The sequence below is a fragment of the Astyanax mexicanus genome, chromosome 7, assembly GCF_023375975.1.
Source record: "Astyanax mexicanus isolate ESR-SI-001 chromosome 7, AstMex3_surface, whole genome shotgun sequence".
Lineage (NCBI taxonomy): Eukaryota > Metazoa > Chordata > Actinopteri > Characiformes > Acestrorhamphidae > Astyanax > Astyanax mexicanus.
In genome coordinates this window covers 10,493,749-10,513,787 of record NC_064414.1, presented here as the reverse complement: position 1 = coordinate 10,513,787, position 20,039 = coordinate 10,493,749, and the positions used below count along the sequence as shown (strand labels likewise).

The 20,039-nt window shown below is 38.9% G+C and overlaps 2 protein-coding genes across 10 annotated transcripts in view; both read left to right on the top strand.

The window, feature by feature from the left end:
* actn1 (actinin, alpha 1) overlaps nucleotides 1-10,378 on the top strand; it is a 56,107-nt gene extending 45,729 nt beyond the window's left edge. For 2 of the 9 annotated variants that reach the window (XM_022685020.2, XM_007247575.4), the window contains exons 19-22: nucleotides 4,442-4,522; nucleotides 4,818-4,883; nucleotides 7,195-7,353; nucleotides 8,758-10,378. In XM_022685020.2, coding sequence (XP_022540741.2) covers nucleotides 4,442-4,522; nucleotides 4,818-4,883; nucleotides 7,195-7,353; nucleotides 8,758-8,916 — 465 coding nt within the window. In that variant the 3' untranslated portion in view covers nucleotides 8,917-10,378. Of the gene's footprint in view, nucleotides 1-2,070; nucleotides 3,679-4,441; nucleotides 4,523-4,817; nucleotides 4,907-7,194; nucleotides 7,354-8,757 lie in introns of those variants that run through there. The other 7 variants (XM_015605400.3, XM_007247578.4, XM_007247576.4 and 4 more) reach the window with 6 other exon arrangements.
* Nucleotides 10,379-13,066: 2,688 nt separating this feature from the next.
* Nucleotides 13,067-19,747, top strand: LOC103031497 (cytochrome c oxidase assembly protein COX16 homolog, mitochondrial). Its single transcript, XM_049481083.1, has 4 exons — nucleotides 13,067-13,274; nucleotides 14,477-14,554; nucleotides 18,850-18,918; nucleotides 19,463-19,747. Exons 1-4 carry the CDS (start codon nucleotides 13,212-13,214, stop codon nucleotides 19,583-19,585), a joined length of 333 nt encoding a protein of 110 aa, XP_049337040.1. The 5' UTR covers nucleotides 13,067-13,211; the 3' UTR covers nucleotides 19,586-19,747.
* The last annotated feature ends 292 nt before the right edge of the window (nucleotides 19,748-20,039 follow it).

Genomic DNA, 20,039 nt, shown 5'->3' with positions numbered 1-20,039 from the left:
ATTATAAATTGATTTTTAAGGCATTTACAAGCTAATTATTAACCATTAATACATTAGTTGTAAACCATTTATAGACCATTTATAAAGGTAGTCTTATTTTAAAGTGGTACCAAATATTGCATGCAAAGTTACAGCACGGTTTTGTCTTAGTTAACAATAACTGTGACACGTACGGCATAATATTGCTTGTTTATCTGGTAGTGATTTGGGGTGAAGTGGAATTTTACAGCGCTCTATTCAAAATAATATCTGTGTAATAGAAGAATGTATTTATAACTGGAGGTTAATTGTGGATTAACGCCTGCTGTGTGAGTAATACTGTACGTCTAACTGTATAACTGTATGTGTACAAATACAGATGTCTTATTGCTTGGTGAAACCTTAGTGATGGCAGAGACTCAACACACACACACACACACACACACACACACAAACACACAGATGGTTTAAAGTATGTTTACAGCATCTTGAGTGACTGTGACAGAAACTCCTTATTTAGGCAGACTGCAGGCAGACAGATACACATTAATATAAACATCCTTTATTACAGCCAATCACACGACTCTCACTGCTGAGAACAGATTTCCTTCAGATACCTACATTCCTATTCTGTGCTTCTGCAGTTTTAACATCATAACCGTCATTGTATTCAGTTCAGGGAATTGATTCAATGTCACTGAGTGTGTTTACAAGCATACAGTAATCTGATAACTAAAACAGGATTGCTGCAATAACCGATTGAAATTTCCAATCCAATAACCAATAGAACCAATTGTTTTTATACACTGCTTGTCCAAAACAAATGTCACCACCAACAAACAAGCTCTTATAATGGGTTGGATCGCTTTTATCTTTGATTACAGGACGCATTCACACTGTAGCATTGTTTCAATAAGCTTCTGTAACGTTACAAGATTTATTTTAATACAGTGTTGCATTCATTTTTCACCAAGATCTTGCAGCAGCATTGATGATGGTAGATTTTGAGCACTGCACAAAGCCTTCTCCATCCAGCACATCCCAAAGATTCTCAATGAGGTTAAGGTCTGGACTCTGTGGTGAACTCTCTTAATCCATGTGTGAAAATGATGATCTCATGCTCCCTGAATCACTCTTTCACAATTCCAGCCCCATGAATCCTGACATTGTTATCTTGGAATATGTCCGTGTTCATCAGGGAAGAAAAAATCCATTGATGGAATAACCTGGTCTATATTCAGTATATTCAGGTAGTCAGCTGACCTCATTCTTTCAGCACATACTGTTGCTGAACCTAGACCTGCAGACCAACTGCAGCATCAACCCCACATTATTTACTTACTTAAATCCAGGTGGAGACTTCTTTTTTTGGCCAGGTAGTGTATTTTATGCTTTTAATTCTGAGGTAAAATCACAAGGTGTTAAATAGACCTTTTACTCAGAATTCTCACATATACAGAATCTACAACATTATTAATAATTAGATTGCCTTCTAAATATATGCCATAATGTACACCTTAATCTTTTCTTACCAACTTTTTTTTTTTTTTTTTTAAATAGCTCTTCTCTGATTGATACCGGGAAATATCACTCCTAATTTAATTTCAGTATTGCTTTAAAAATGTGTTTATTTGTCCATATTTTTACAGTTCTAGCACTAAAATACAAGTTCAGTGTTCACCATTTCCAGCAAGCTCATCTTTATCTGTGTTTCCTCTCATGGGCAGATCCACATGCTGTAAGATCGTAAATCCACCTCCCTTTATTGGATTTCTTGAAATCCAATCACTGTTTTAATCCGATCTAGTGCTTGATTAATCAGATAACTGCTATTACTGGTGAGCATGTACACACACTCAGTGTTTAAACGCTGCATATATACAGTCAGAACAGCCAGTTCGATTTCTAATAAATTGGAGGTGGGTTAGGTTTTTAGTTAGTGAAATCCCACATATATATATATTTTTTTTTACTTAACTGGTGTGTGGCATTTACTATAATAGGCGTGTGTATGTGTGTACATATATGTGTGTGTTTGTGTGTGTTTGTTGGGGATGGTGTAATATGTGAATTAATAAAATATTGCTGTAGATAATATTCCAATATTATATGTGTTATGATGATGTGATTAACCCAATACCACACACAACCCACTGGCTGTCATCACGCTGTATTAACACTCGATAAAATGTTAACCAGCACAGTTAAGCACTGACCGCACACAGTTAAATACAATACAACAGTTATGTCCTGCACCACATATAACATAATTATATAAAAAGCACAGCTAACCACAGATATAACACAGTTAACCAGAGAGAGTGCAGTTAACTACAGAGAGGGCACAGTTAACTACAAATAATATGCTGAGCCACATACAGGCAGAAGTCCACATATACAGCACAGTTAACCACATAGAGCACAGTTAACCATATATCTAGTAAAGTTTACTGCATATATAGTACAGTTAACCACAAATAATATAATAAGCCTTATATAAAACACAGTTAACATTAGATAGAGCACAGATAGATAGATAGAGCACAGCACAATTATCCACATATATGGTGCAGTTAACCACATATAAAGCACAGTTAATCACAGAGAGTGCACAGTTAACCACAAACAATATGATTAATCACATATAGCACAGTTAGCCACAGATATAGTACAGTTAACTACAGTCAACAGAAAGTATAATCAGCCATAGAAAGAACACAGTTAACCACAGATAATATAATTAGCCATAGAAAGAACACAGTTAACTACCGATGTAGTACAGTTCACTACAGATATAGTACTCTTAACCACAAATAATATAAATATCCACATATAGAGCATAGACAACCACAGATTAAGTACAATTAGGCCAATTATAATAGAACCATACCTGTCAAGTCTCCCGTTTTGGCCGGGAAACTACCGTATTTTACTCCTCTTTCCCGCCGTCCTCCCGTATTAGGATTTTCCCGTAAATTTCCCGTATTATATATATAAAAAAAAAATGTAGACCACAGGCGACAGGGCACTGGCCGCTATGTAACCAATCGCGGTGCCGGTTCAAGGAGAAAGTCCCGCCTTTCAGAAGAAACAGACAATCGGTTTTGCGGAGCGCAGTTTAGTGTGGGGAAGCCCCGCCCCCCTCCCTCCCTCGCTGTGAGTTCAGGCAGCTAGTCGGAGCAGCTGACGTTTAAACTAATCTGGATATACAGAGATTTTTCTAAAAGAAAGGTAAATAACCATGTAAACTGTGATGAGATTGTTTCTGATAGCTGTTTAAAAAGACTCTTCTCTGAATCAAAACATAAATTAAACCCACTGTGTGTTTAATAAAATACAGCTAGTGACTCAGTTAGCTTAACTTTAGAATGAGCTAGATAGATGGTCAGGGTTTGAGAAAAATCTACATATATATAATGCCCTGCCCTGATGTGCCTGATCAGCCAATAACTATTTCATTTCCAAACTCTATTTTATTAGTTCAGGGCTAGTTTTAGGGTTTGTTAGAATTTGTTCAAATCTCAAGTATTGTGGTGTAATATATTTTTTAGAAGGGGTAGAAGAAAATGTGAAGAGGGCCGAATTTAACTGAACTGTTTAAGACTGGACTGATCAATAGAAAGAAGTATTAATGAAAGATTATTAATTGTGTAGCCCCTTAGGACTATTATTTACTTATGGAATATATCCTTTTTGGTAATTTGTGCACCCTTCAATTTAACAGCAATAATAAAATAAATAAATAAATAAATAAATTTATATATATATATATATATATATATATATATATATATATATATATATATATATATATATATATAAAAATCATATAAGAGAGTGCATTCCTGCCAAAAAAGAGAAGATTTTATGTAAATATCTAGAAAAGAGTTTTCAATTCGGCTGTATAAAAATAATTAGTTACATATGTAGGAATTTCCACAGCATTTCAGTGTCAACAAAGGTAGACTATCAGATTTCGATAGTCTAACTGTAGTCTGTAAGCAGTTCACCTCGGTTGGGCTGTTGGGGCGGCGGATAAATTCCCTTATTTTTAAGTCCAAAACTTGACAGGTATGAATAGAACACACACAGCGCACAGCACAGTTAATGATTTAATCTATGTATAAGCAAGATTGAACAAAGCACAGGTAAATATGATGCATCTGGGCACATTTTAACTCACATTTATGCTCACACCACATTCAAACCCACACACACACACACACACACACTCACAAAACCGAGCACATAATTCCCCACACCTAATGTTTGCTAATGTTTGTGCACTTTGTCTTCTTTTGTTTTTCTGTCTCCAAAATGCATGGACCCATCACCACCACCACCACCACCTGCCCACCCCCTTCCCACTCCACCCCCTCCCCTCACACCCCCACCCTCATTAACGCATGCCCACCAAACCCACCTGTGCCATGTGCGTGTGCTGCATGACCTCTGACCCCAGGACCACTCAGGCACTCTGGGCGCTGAGGAGTTTAAAGCGTGCCTCATCAGCCTGGGCTTCGATATCGGCAACGACGCTCAGGTACACACACACACTCAAACACACACCAAGAAGCCGTGGCATTAACCAGCCCTCTCTTCTTGTTCTCCTGCTCTCTCTCTCTCTCTTTTTCTTTCTCTCCACCTTTCTTTCTTTTTCTCCCTCTTTTACTCTGTTATTCCTCTCTCTCTCCCCCTGTTATTGTCTCCTGAATCTCCTCAATCTTTCACTTGTTTCAAAATCTGACGCTTCTTTTCCCCACCCTTCCTTTCCCTCCTTTTCCTCCTCTTCCCTCTCTCTCTCCCCATCTCTGTTTGTCCCTCGCGGGCTCCTGTAGAAGAGAACAGGCTTGATGGATGGTGAAGATTTCCGCACCTGCCTGATCTCCATGGGTTATAATATGGTAAAGCAGAGAGTCATAATCTGGTAATGATAAATAATAATAATAACAATAACATGCATCACTCTGTGGTCTGTAAACACTGCTGTAGCTCTCTGTCTGTGGGGCGTTAGGGTTTTACTCAGTGACCCTAAATGTAGCCTGTCAGCCACAGACATGATTGGTGTCTTTTTACTCTTGAGCTATGAGGCTAATGTAGCAATGTGGTGATTAGCATTGTGCTAATTTCATGTCTAGATCATCATTATCATATCAACTCTTCTCAAACTGTGCAATTATTTACTTTATTATGTGGTTTCTTCCACTGTACGACTCGCTGTTATATATAACACTGACTGAAGTATGTTAGCATAGCTTTGAACCAGTAGCTGCCTGAATTTTCTCAGATCAGATTTCTCAGGACTGGAACACTTCCTGCAATGTGACTCACAGATATATGCATCGAGTCACACTTTATTCCAATCAGATTTGAGTTTCATTGGTATGTTTTTTTTTATCTGATTTCGAAACATTTGGGCTCCTGACTGAAGCTTATCGCACCTTTAGGGTCTCATAATCACTGCACGCATTTTTTCTTGGGCAGGAAAGTCATTCTGGCTGGATAGTCATTAAAGTTGGTCGTTTTAATTAGGTTAGTGATTGTAACAATCCTATTTAGTCATGTTGGTCTTGTTGTTTGGCCAGATGAGTCATAATTGCTTGGTCATAAAACTGATACTAGTAGACAGTGTGATCATCTTGATCATTATGGTCAATAGGGGTGTGCCATATCGTATCGTACATAATAATATTGCCAACATTTTTGAATACCATGAACAATATTATACCCTGAAATTTTGTGCCATATCACCCACCCCTAATAATCACCTAATTATCGGGGTACTACTTTTTTTTTGTTGCTGTTTTTAGCAAAAGAAAAATTCATACTGTTCTCATTTCCCATTATGAATCTACTAGAAACAGATTATATCAGTCCAGTATCATTTATTTTACTTTAATCTTGGATATATGGAGATATTTGGAGTGCATTATTAATATCATGAGATTTTGGATAGACTTGTTACAAGTCTGATAAAATTCTTCTTTTTTTGATATCTCGGATGGGGGTGTACAATATATGTATGCAATAATAAAATTACATTTTATTGCAGTAGTGTATTCTTAATTTTTTGTTATATTGCCAAGAATATCGTTATCACGAAAATACCAGACAATATATCGTGATGATATTTTAGAGCCATATCGCCCTAATGGTTATCCAGGTTGGCTATGTAGGTCATGCTAGTTGGCATTCTTGGTCATGTGGCTTATTCTGTTTGGTCAGATAAATGATTTTAATATTTCTATTAGTGATTGTGGTCATGCTGGCTGGTCAGCTTGGTCATGTTTTTATACCTGTTGGCCAGCTTTGACTTGATGGTCATTCTGGTTAACCAGCTTGGTTCTGTTGGTCATTCTGGCTGGTCAGCTTGGTTCAGTTTAGTCATGGTGATATAATGATACTAATTGGCTGCTTTAATTATCTTAGGTCATGCTGGTTGACCAACTAAACCAAAAAATTACCAAAGTGACCAAGCTGACCGATCACTTAATCATAAAACAAAAACACACCTCATGCAGGTCATAATTGGAGTGGGAACAACATGTCAGTTTCCTCTTCTGAGAAGCATAGGACACGTTGAGGTAGCTGCACCCCTAAAATAGCAATGCGCCTAAGGAAATGGCAGGTGGCATGCTGATTGGTTTGTTCAACGTTTATTCAAAAGGGGCAGGATTCATGATTTTTTTTTTGCGTGTTTTGAACTGCACAAGTTGTACTTTTCCCATTGTTATGATAGCAAAGACACACTAACACACCCTAAATCATCTCGACTCGCATACACAGCTAAAATAGGGCCCATGGTCTTAAGAGCAATAAGCAATAAGTAATAAGTTGGTGATACAGTGATGGGCCATTGTAGCTACATCAGCACTTATTTGCTAAATCAGGTGATCCGCTTGGCAGGGAGGACCAATATGGTTACTATATCATACTTACACACATATCAGTTCATGTTATAGAGAACAGTGTGTAATACATTGTCAGAAAACACATTAACTAGTCTATTAGAGATTACTGACAGAAAATCTAAGATCTCCACACAGTTTGAGGATGGTGTGTGAAGAAAGTATAAGCTTTGTGTTAGCAACATAAGCCTCATAGCTCCTGAATAGACTCTTCAGACACTGAACACCGTAGCAGCAGTTCTGTGTTCTGGTTGTCCTGGCGTGTGTAACCTTGGTGTTGTCTAAGACACGCTGGTCTGTTCCTCAGGGCGAGGCGGAGTTCGCTCGGATAATGAGCATTGTGGATCCCAACAGACTCGGGGTCGTGACCTTCCAGGCGTTCATCGACTTCATGTCTCGTGAAACCGCAGACACGGACACTGCCGACCAAGTCATGGCCTCCTTCAAAGTGCTTGCTGGAGACAAGGTACAGAAAATTCCTATTTATCTGTCTGTCTGTCTGTCTCTTCATACATTGACATGTCAAAAGTCATGGGATAGCAGCATGTAAATTCATCATGAAGTAGTACCTCAGGGGAGAGCTTAGTAACACTCTCATCTGGGTAAGTTGTGAGGTGTTATCTTGTAAATAAGGTTAAACACTAGCCAGTGTGCTCATGGCAAGTCAGAAAAGGGCAGATTGATGTGTAAATTAGAACCTTTTGATAAACCTCCCATAAATGATAAAGACATATTTTCCACCCAAGATCCTCCTCTATATACTTATATGTTTAATTATATATACATATAGCTACATAAAAACATAATTACATTAAAAAAACAATCACACCGCACTCTTTCGTAAACTTCTCTGTAAACCACATCCCATGCCTAAAGAGTTTTACTGCTGGCTGCATGCATTTGACTGAGAAGTGTTTATATGTACAGACTACTCAACAGTCTGATACATTTTTGTTTACCTGCCCTATTAGTAATCCGATCCAACATAATGAGCACATGACTTAGTGTAAATGTTACCATGACAGCCATTATCACGTGTCCAGTCAAAGTAGGAGAAGCAGGGTGTTACCAGGTGTGCTTGTTGTTTTGTATTGATTCATGGTGCAAAGTGCGAAATGTGGGTAAAATGTTTTGTATACTTACACTGCCGGTAGACTGCTGTCCATCTTATCCACCTCGTTCAATCAGATAGAACCTAGTTTACAGAACAACCTCAATCAGACTACTCTATTCTGATTGAGGTGTATACATGGACGCTTTATTCCAATTGAGCTATTAGTGTGTGTGTGTATATATATATATATATATATATATATATATATATATATATATATATATATATATATATATATATATATATATATATGTCACTATGAGCAGGAGGTCGCAGGTTCGAACCCCAGCTCATGCAGCTTTGCCATCAAGCTGCCGGTGCTCAGAATTGGCCCTGTTCCCCACGGGTGGGTAGATGGCGCTCTCTCCCCACATCACTCCTAGGGTGATGTCCGCAGCACAGGGCGTCTGTGAGCTGATGTACCGGAACAAAGCCGTTGCGCTTTCCTCCGAGTGCACTGTGATGCTGCTCGGCAATGCTGCATCAGCAGCAGCTCGAAAAGAAGCGGTGGCTGACTTCACATGTATCGGAGGAAGCATGTGAACACCCTCCTGGTGTGTTGGGGCATTACTAGTGATAGGGGGAGTCCTAATGAGTGGGTTGGGTAATTGGCTGTGTAAATTGGGGAGAAAATGGGAAAAAATTGTTTGTATGACTTGAATTTACACATGATCCTATTGGTTCATAATTGTTCATTATCATCATATTGTTCATAATATTAAGCTTGTATTTTGTGTGTGGTTTTTTTCTGTGCAGAATTACATCCTGGCAGATGAGCTGAGGCGCGAGCTTCCTCCGGACCAGGCGGATTACTGCATCAGCCGCATGGCGCCGTACACCGGCCCCGACGCCGTCCCGGGAGCGCTCGACTACATGTCCTTCTCCACCGCCCTGTATGGAGAGAGTGACCTCTGAATCCCGACCTGTGACCCCAGAGTCTGCCTGCCTTCTCCTGATCCTGATCTCTCGCACACACACACACACACATTCTCACACACACAAACAACCTCTGCTCTGCGGCCACTGAGCCGAAGTGACCCAGCCACACTGATCTAAAGCTAACGGTAACCATGGCAGCAGCAAAGCTGATATGCTGAATAAGTTGAAGCAGAATGGTTGAAAAGTAGACACCTACCTGGTAGCTATGTTCACTAGGGGTGGGAATAAAGAATTAATATTGCAATAAATCATATTGTTTTGATCGCATTGTATCGATACGTGGCATCAAATAAAGCTATAAACTCCTCTCACTAAGACTTACTGAAGTAAAATAAACCAATAATTCTTGGTATTTGCTTTTTTCCAGAGTATTTGATCAGTTTCAGTAAAACAGTGAATGATGTAAAGTATCACAGAGAATTATATATCGATTTATATATCTATTACTACAGAATCATAGTACCATGATAAATTATATTGTAAGATGCCCTGTGATTCCCACCCCTACTGCTCACTGGTTATTGCATAGCTCACTTGCCCTCAGTTCTGTCCCATCAGTGCAACAGTACCAGTACTTTCCACATGTAGCCTGCGCTGGTGGTCCTGCGCTGGTGGTCCTTTGGTGATGGTCCTGCGGTCATTTTGGGCCACTTCATCAGAAACCCCATCCTTCTATCACCGTCTTGCTGGTGTACTGTTACAGACTGTTAATCGTCCTATAGTCCATCCATAGTTTATTATTGGTGTTCTGCTTCTGACCACAGATCTGCTCCTGTACAGGTACCTTTGGCAAGTGGACCTGCTCTCAGTCTAGCACACGCAGCAGTGACACATACACGTGAACAGTCCTTTTGGTAGGTGTTTCCAATAACGTGGCCACTCACTGATATGTGTCACATATCAATTGACATCATATTTAACTAGACAGCAGCATCAAAGTAGCTCTGAATCTCTGCCATGGTTAAGAACCGTTGCCTCTGTATGGCAGGCTGGTCACTTTGAGCTCAGCAGGCCGGAGCAGCTCCTACCAGCATGGCTCAAAGATGCTCGATCCGTTTTTTGTACGCTCCTCTTTACCCCTCTCTCTGCTGCCTGTGAGTGTGTGCGAGTGTGAGTGTGTGCGAGTGTGTGTGAGTGTTTGTTGTGTCATATACCGACTTCTTGCTCTGTCCCTTTTCTCGCTTCTGCAGCACTGAAAAGCTTCCTCAGCTTTTATACACGGAGAGAAAGATAGCGAAAGAGAGAGATAGAGAGAAAGAGAGAGATGGAGAAAGAGTATCTTCTGTTTTTACTTCATGTTTTGTTTTTTGTTTTTTCTCTTCATAAGAAATAAAAGTTAACATATTTTATTATACAGAACAAAAAAGGTATTTTTCTTCACCTGGTTAAAAAATTAAAAAAAAATCAAGAAAAAAATAAATAAATGAGGAAAATTGCAGCTGGTTGTGGATTATTGACTTTTTTGCTCTGTGTTTGATGAAGATTTTTCTTTTACTGAACCTAATAATGAGAACAGACATAAATGAAACCCAATATTGAATAAATAAAGCCCTATCTATTGGTTATACTGTTTTTTTCAAGGACTCATACTGGTTCAGTGACTGTCAGTGGTTTGGTTTGCAGCCTGTCTACTAGCTAGTACTAGTAAACACACCTGCCAGAGACTCATCACGATTTTATATTTATTGTTTAGACAAAATGTAAAATTGTATTGCCTTTTTTTTAAATGTTTGTATATTAAAAGATATTAGGAACTATTCTTTTATTTAAATATGTAATAGCAACAACAAGAAAAACATATAGAAAATAAGTAAAAGACTTAAAAACGAGATCAATGAAAAGTTATTTTATTAAAAAGTGAAACTCCTATATTATATACAGTGCATCCGTAAAGTATTCACAGCACTTCACTTTTTTCCTCATTTTGTTACGGTACAGCCTTATTCCAAATTGTATTATATTAATCTCTTTCCTCAAAAATCTACACAAAATACCCCATTATGACCATGTGAAAAAAGTTTTCTTGAGAGTTCTGAAAATGTATTAAAATTAAAAAACTAAGAAATCACATTTACGTAAGTATTCACAGCCTTCGCCATGAAGCTTAAAATTGAGCTCAGGTGCATCCTGTTTCTTGAGATGTTTCTACAGCTTAAATGGAGTCCACCTGTGGTAAATCCAGTTGATTGGATATGATTTGGAAAGGTGCACACCTGTCTATATAAGGTCCCACAGTTGACTGCATGTCAGAGTGCAAACACCAAGCATGAAGTGAAAGGAATTGTCTGTAGACTGAGACAAAATTGTCTTGAGGCACAAATCTGGGGAAGGATACAGAAAAATGTCTGCTGCTTTAAAGGTCCCAATGAGCAAAGTGGCCTCCATCATTCGTAAATGGAAGTGTCTCTCCACTCTTCCTCCAGACTCTGGTTCCTTGTTTTCAAATGAAATTCAACATTTACTGATGGTCAGTCACGGTTCGGGGAGTCATGTCAACTGCTGGTGTTGAGATATGGAGAAGAATTAGTGCCAAATTGAAAAGCAAACACTATCATAGAGAAATGTAAATGCAATCCACAAGATACATTGCTTTTCCACAGTAACACACAATACGGGCCAAAATTAAATGCAAAACCACTGTTATGTTACATTTCACTGCACCTGGTCTTTTTATTAAGAAAGTAATACACATATTTCATCAGGAATTAAGCACTATAAAAAAAAGAGGAAGAGTGAAAGAGGGAGGAAGGGAGAGGAAGAGAGAAGGAAAAGGTGAGAAAGGGAAGGAAGAGTGAGAGGGTGAGGAAGATTGAGAAAGGGAGAAAGAGTGAGAGGGTAAGGAAGAGGAAGGAATAGTGAGAGGGGGATGAGTGAGAAGGTGAGGAAGGTGGGAGGAAGAGTAAAAGAAGGAAAAGTGAGAGGAGGAGGAAAAGTGAGAAGGGGATTAAGAGTAAGACATTGATGAAGGGGGAGTAAGAGAAAAGAAAGTGAGAAAGGGAGAGAGAGGTAGGGAGAGTGAGAGAGGAAGAGGGAGGGAGAGTGAAAGGGTGAGGAAGAGAGGGAGGAAGGGGGGAGGAAGAGTGAAAGGGAAGGAAAAGTGAAAGGAGGAGGAAAAGTGAGAGAAAAGAAACTGAGAAGGGGAGTATATATAAGACTGATGAAGAGGGAGAAAGAATAGGAGAGGGAGAAAGGCAGAGTAAGAGAAAAGGAAGAGTGAGAGAGGGAGGGAGAGGAAGGAAGAGGGAGAGAGAAAGAGGGAGAATGAAAGGTTGAGGAAGAGAGAGGAAGGAAGAGTAAGAGAGGGAGGAAGGGGGAGGAAGAGTGAAAGGGAAGGAAAAGTGAGAGGAGGAGGAAAAGATGAAGAGGGAGAAAGAATAAGAGAGGGAGGAAGGGAGAGTAAGAGAAAAGGAAGAATGAGAAAGGGAGGGAGAGTGAGAGGAAGAGTGAGAGAGGGAGGGAGAGTGAAAGGGTAAGGAAGAGAGAGAGGAAGGGGGAGGAAAAGTGAAAGGGAAGGAAAAGTGAGAGGAGGAGGAAAAGTGAGAGAAAAGAAAATGAGAAGGGGAGTAAGACATTGTTGAAGAGGGAGAAAGCATAAGGGAGAGTAAGATAAAAGGAAGAGTGAGAAAGGGAGGAAGAGAGAGGGAGGGAAAGTGAGAGAGGAAGAGTGAGATGGATGGAGAGTGAAAGGGTGAGGAAGAGAGAGAGGAAGGAAGAGTGAGAGAGGGAGGGAGAGTGAAAGGGTGAGGAAGAGAGAGAGGAAGGAAGAGTAAGAGAGGGAGGAAGAGTGAAAGGGAAGGAAAAGTGAGAGGAGGAGGAAAATTGAGAGAAAAGAAAGTGAGAAGGGGATTAAGAGTAAGACACTGATGAAGAGGGAGAAAAATAAGAGAGGGAGGGAGGGAGAGTAAGAGAAAAGGAAGAGTGAGAAAGGGAGGAAGAGTGAGAGAGGGAGGGAGAGTGAGAGAGGGAGGGAGAGTGAAAGGGGTAGGAAGAGCGAGAGGAAGGAAGAGTGAGAGAGGGAGGGAGGGAGAGTGAGAGAGGAAAAGTGAGAGAGGGAGGGAGTAACGTGTAATGCTAACAGCAGGGGGCGCTAATGCTGCAGGAACCAGAGGCAGGCAGGAGGAACTGTAGCTCCTCATGTTGTTGCAGCACGGAACAGATATCAGGCTGAACTCGCTGACATTGACAGGTCTCATGTTATAAAAGTGAATATTAGCTTTAATCCGGATTATATTTATTACTATAATGAGATATTAAACCGCGTGAGGGTCAAAATGTGGCAGCAGCTCCGCAGAGTACAGAGGAGTAAAACCGCTCGGTACGGGGTGCCAATGCTGGTGAGAAAATCCTCCTTTAATGAACCTCTTTACAACTAGCATTTCCACCTTAAATAAAGAGAGAAAGAAGGGAAAGAAAGAGAGAGAAGGGGAGAGCGAGAAAGAGAAGGAAAGAGGATGAGAGAGAGAGAGAGAGACAGAGAGATGACAAAAGAACTGGAAAACATATAAAGAGAGAAGAAAAGAGAGAGGACAAGACAGACAGACAGAAAAAGAAATATAAAGTAAGTGACAGAGAGAGACAGAGAAAGAAAGGGGAGATATAGATAGAAAGAGACAGACAGACAGATGGAAAGAGTGAGAGACAGAGAAATCGAGTGAGACAGAGAAAAAGAAGGAAAGAGAGACATACAGAGGACAAAAAGAACTAGAAAAAATATAAACAGTAAAGAGGGAGAGATAGAGAGAGACAGAACAAGAAAGAGAGAATAAAAAATAGTGAGAGAAATATAAAGTAAGTGACGGAAAGACAGATGGAGACAGAGAGGGGAGAGACATACATGAAAAGTGTGTGATAATGATACAGAGAAAGAGTCATACAGAAAGAGGACAAAACAATAAAAAAATAGAAAGAAAGAAAAGAAAGTGACAGAGATGCAAAGTAAGAGAGGACCAGAAAAATAACTAGAAAAGAGAAATATAAACTAGGTGAAAGAGAGTCCGAAAAACAGGGGTGAGAAAAAACAGAAAGAGATAAAAAGAGGAAGGGGAGGGAAAGATTGAGAGAGAGATAAACTATAGCAACGTAGCTTAGGTTAGCTGTACTTGATGTTCTGCTAATTTTAGATGACCATTACTATTTATTTGAATTGAACCTGATGTTCCTAAAATAAAGCATACAGTGTGCTGTGAACAAACATTATGGCACCTAGACCATATTTTAGTTTGTTTTCTGTAGATGATTTGGTGTTCACTAATATATGACTTGCATACATATATTAATAAGCTATAACATTAAAACCACTGGCAGGTAAAAAGCAACAGACAGAATAACATTGGTTGTGTGGTTTTAGTGGTACCTGTCAAGGGTTGGCTATATTAGTATGTAAGTGATCCGTCATTTCTTGTAATTGGTGTGCAAAAGAATCTGCATAAGAATCTGAATCACTTTAACAAGACCTAACTGTAAGCAAATTCCAAATCTTTGCCTAAATGCAAGTATGGTGAATATGGTTGTATTGTCTTGTCTTGTTTGATTGTAGTTGCTGATTGTGGGCGGTTCTTTCGGACTCAGAGAGTTTACACAGCTTCGATACGATGATCAAAAGCTCAAGACAAAGGTACACACACACACACTGAGATTCTTTTAAGTAATCTGTATGGACAGTAAAAAAAAAAAAAGGAAATATCCTAAAAATTCTGTTTGTATTTGACTTTTGATATATGAATAATTTTATATATGAATTATTGTTTAGGGCAATTAATCATTTTAACATTATGTTAATACAAATAACATATCTCAGAAATATCAAATATGTATCACATTACTTTATTTTTTTAATAGAAATTGACTGTTGACAAAAACTTAGGATGATAGAGAACCGCCTTGATAATTAGTTGTTAGTCACTTATCCCAAATAAGTTGTATTAACTTTTAAAATATACTAATAGAATAATTAAAATAGATTTTTTGTTGAGGTATCAGACATTACTAGCTTTTGTCTCCCTCTGTTTGCTGGCATTGCTCCTTTACTCTATTACACTGTTGCATGATTGTGGTGTATGAAGTGTTAGTAGAGTGTATTGTGTTGGTACTAGTGGATCAGACACAGCAGTGCTGCTGGAGTTTTTAGACACATCAGTGTCACTGCTGGACTGAGAATAGTCCACCAACAGTATCCTCTGAGCAGTGTTCTATGGGCACTGATAAAGGACTAGAGGATACCCGAAACAAAATGTGCAGCAACAGAATCAGAGCTTTTGTCTTGTCTCTGTAATTGAAAGAAGGGAGAAAATTGTTAACAAAGCTGAGTTTAACACAGTTTGCTCCTACCATTCTGTGAAGGAGAAAGCAACACCAAAACACCCTGACCAAGAGTAAGGCATGCTTGTGAGGTTTACCAGCTACCAGCCACGCCTCCCCACTTGTAGATTAGCTCTAAAGCTACTGTCTTCTCCAGCAACCTCACAGCACCTGACACATCTGTTTCAAAACCCCGTTTCTCTTCACAGACTAGTTAGAGCAGATGTAGGGATCTTTGGGTACATGTTTTAAATTAAGCTTCTTCAACCACAGACTCAGCTCCTAAAGATGTTGGATATATGTTAGTTATGTGGTGTCCTCAAATCTTTGTGTGTTGTGTGTGAAAGCTAGTTAGCTATGCTCTAATTATGGTAGCTGTGCATAAGATGTAGTAGGCAGGTGAAGTGTTGGGTTAGCATTAGGCCTGGACAATAATTGGATATGGGTATTTATCGCAATAAGAAATGTTTCAATAACGGTGATATAATTTTAGTGGTATATCAATATGTATAATTTACAGAATCTGTCACAGACAGGCATTTTTACTGGCATCAGTTCACTACAGAGCTGAACACAATCAGCCTCCGCAGCTGGGCTACGTCAGTGCGTGATGATATAATCACACAGGCACGTAGCCAGATAGGCTAGGCTAGGCTAGGCTAAAATGTCTAAATGCTTTTCTCCCACGCTGGAGTCGAGCCTAACCGCTCCGCTCCAGCGCGGGGCATTTAGGTGCAGAGCAGGAGATTTTAGATGCAGAATAAGTGTATCTGAAGCTTCCACAAGTGATTAAGCAGAAGAGATAGTTGAGTTGAGGCAGGTCTGATTCAGTGGTTCGGGTTTCAAAGGTCTGATAAACTTTAGACTTCAGTTTGCTTCAAATTGTGTCGGAGAGTGGAGCCGACCAGTAGTGGTAATACATCTAATCCACCTCAAGAAATTCCACTACATACAATATTTTCCATATACTGACTGAAGCGCTTTTGTATTTTATGTTGTAACTAAGTTATTTATAGTTGATAAAGCCTATAGGTTTGCTTATTTGACGGGGATATACAGTACTGTGCAAAAGTTTTAGGCAGAAAAGCAAACTACACTAATCCAATCTCAGGAATATGAGTGTTTTTACCTGAAAAAAGCACCACATATGATTTAAATTGATGCAAATAAACATGCATACAGTAAAACGTAACAAGGAATTCTCATTTTTATCTATAAGTATGTTATATCCTCTGAGCCTGAAGCTGAAGAACAAAGTGTAGAGATTCCAGATTTCTCCTGGATGCTCCTCAGCCAGCATGTGTATATGTTCAGTTATGTCAGCAGCTCACCTGATTTACCAATTTTACCAAAATTTACCAAACCAGGTGTTTATATATGATGAGAGCTAGAAATAACTCTATTAAACTCAATGAGAGATTAGGAGAAGTTTTCAGGAAAACTTTAGCTTTTTGTAAAATTGCTGTTTGTATTTATTGTAATGTTAGTGTTTTACTGAGCTAATAAACTCTTACTGCAGATAAGATAAGACACTTATTCTTTACTGAAATTCCCACAGGTGCCTAAAACTTTTGCACAATACTGTATATTTTAAGAATTATATAGTTTTTTGTGAGAGGAGGCATTAAAGAATTTTTCAGACAATAGTAGGTACAGATTTCCATTGCCGTCCTTAGCAGTTTTTCAGAGGCCTTCAGTGTATTTATATCGATATCGAAATTATATCGTATCGACCAAAATTAAGGAATATATTGTGACATAAATTTTGGCCATATCGTCCAGCACTAGTTAGCATCGCTACCTAACTACTTTATGATCAGTGTCCACAGCGTTAGCTGCTTCTGTCTGTACCAGGGACTGATTATATTGTTAAAAAAAAATAGAAAACACACTTGATTAAAAATCAAGGGGGATTTTAGTGTTCTGTGATATTTGCCCTTTAAAAGAAGAAGCATACCAGTAAATATATTTATTCTGGCCTCTGCTAAATCCCTCTTTACAGTTTTCACTGTTTTGATTTTCTGAAGCTGAGTAACTGTGTGTTTCTTCATCAGTCAGGGTTTCTCAGCTGCTTCTTCACCTCGGTGTAAATATTTAACCCAGGAAGAGTACGGCCTCCTCTTCATCAAATATTTACTCTTTGTCTCCTCCAGATATTATGTAATAAAACAGTTTGACTGTTGTGGTCACTGAAGGTCTGGCTGTGAGGTCACTGCTGCTTCTTTAATGCTGGAGAAATATCTTTAACTCTGAAAGAAGTGGTTTAAAATGGTAAAGGTAAATCAGAGAAACTGATTTAGAAACAGAAGTGGCCTATTAATTTTTTTCAGAGGTGTATGTACACTTTCCCCAATAGTCTGAGTAAACACTCCCTTTATATGCATGCTACAAGTAATCTGATCTAACAGGACATACATGTGTAGTGTTGCGTAGTGTACTCGTAATAAAATGGCCTCAATTGGACTTCTCTATTCTCATTGAGGTGTTTACATGGATGTGCTTTGTTCCAATTGAGCTATTAGTTCGATTAATAACAAATTATTAGGCTGCATGTAAATTTAATATCTTAATATCTTTTGGATTTTTCTCCATGACCCAAGACCAATTTTATATTGTTTGATGCACCTTTATTCAATTAAATAAAAAAAATTGTAGGAAAAGGTCACACATGCCAACGGTTACTCAAATACATCTTAAAGAGTAACTTCACTCTAAGACATTTTTACATTAGTTGAAATGTGTTGCACTGCAGAAATAATCTATACCAGCCCTGCTTAAAACGCTTAAAATTAGATGCAGTTATTAAGAGAATTTAGATATTTGACCATATTTTGATCAAAAATGAAATTAGTATTGGTCAAAATATAATAAAATTAATTTTCTTTGTTCTTCTTCTTGGTTTACAAGCGTAAGTCTACAAGCTGATCTGATTACTTTTATTATGACGTAGCTGATAGTGGATTAGCTGCAATGGCTAACGGCTAACTGTATTTCCAAGCTAAATTAAACACTGTTTCTTAATAACAGATTGATTTCTTAGTGCTGGTTAGAGTGGATAGGATCTGTGGTTTGATATTCAAGATGGATTATGGATGTATTTCACTTGAGTTAGTTACCAATTTCCGTCACAACACAAGATTACAGCTGACGGCTCCATGCTAGCTAGGCTAGCTGGCGATGCTAACTGTATCTCCGAACTAAATTAATCGCTTTTTTAAATAACAGATGGGTGTGTTTGTGCTGGTTAGTGTTTGTAGATCCTGGAGTTTTATAGGACATGTGAATTATGACTATAGTTTACTCCAGTCTGTAGTTTATACCTTTACAACACTGGAATGCTGCTGTGGGTCCCATGCTAACTAGGCTAACAGACGGCTGGTGTTAATGAAGATGACTAGCGGCTAACGGCTAACTGGCCATGCAAACTGTATATCAAAGCTAAATGAATCACTGTTATCTTAATTAATTATGTTAAAAAATAAAAAACTAACTAAGGATATATTCAAAGTAAATAACTGAATAACTAGGCACTTGTGTAAATCAATCTAGATAAGAGTGTCTGCTAAATGCCTTAAATGTAAATTTGTTGCTATGTCTTTGTGTCTGTTTCAGCTGGTTCCTGAGCTGGCGGCCCGAGTGAACATTGAGAAACAGTCTGTCATTCTGGAGGAGGAGTATGAGGTAAAGAGAAAGGAACGAGTCTGAAAAATACACCTGTACATATCTGTCTTTTTTATTGTAGGAATTTGCTTGTTTTTAACCCTGACAGTACTGGTAGCATAGTGTGATAAGGGACCTGGAAAGTATGGGACGCAGTAGGGGGAGACCTAGATAGTGGGGGGCTATAGAGGAGTCCAAGGTAGTGGAACTTCTAGATATGGGTGTGGGGGGTCCTAAAAAATGGTGGTTTTAGTGGGGGGATGGGGGTTCAAGACAGTAAGGAGCAGCTGGGGGATCCTAGAAAGTGGGGGACAATGGGTGATAGGAAGAGACCTACTGTAGTTAATGGAGGTTTGGTGTCCTGAATAGTGGGGATTGGTAGTTGGGGTTCTAGACAGTGGGGGGCAGCATGGGGAGACCTAGGTAGTTGCAGGTGGTAGGGGAGTGTTATACATAATGCAGGCTGATAGGGGGTCTATAAATAGGGGAAAATGGTAGTGTAGTGATGTTATTTAAAACTGTACAAAACTCGTTTTAAACCCTGGTTAAATCCATGTTTCTGCAGAAGATGAAGAAGGTGGATCTGGACAACTGGAAGAACATCCGGGGGCCGAGGCCGTGGGAAAACTCCAAAGAGTTTCAGGATCAGCAGCGAGAACAGATCAGTAAACGGCAGCGAGGAGACTGACCACCCGAAACACCCGCTCATCCTACACTAGAGTGTTTGTGTATATTCTGAACTATATTCTGTGTGTGTGTGTGTGTGTTTCTCCTTAGCTGCTCCTGAACACCCAGTGTGATAACTGTTTCGAGTTTTTTTTTATGTGAATAAACGTAAAATATAATATAATTTGTGCATTTTCTTCTTACTTTTCATACTTCTTGTAGCATTTGGTTAAAACAAATGGTTTATCCAACAATTGCAGATTTATGCTCCTAACCTGCGTACACCTTTGCTGTTTTAAACCTGGACAGTGCGCCCCCTGTTGGTAGAAAATCTGCATTTTTCCAATTACAGCTTCCAATGTTAAATATGCTGTACTGTGGCAATGTATAAAGCAGACAACTGCTTCAGTTTGGCGAACATGGATTATGAGTTTTGTCCCAGTTTAGTCAGTTTTACTTGTGTGTGTGTATAGGCT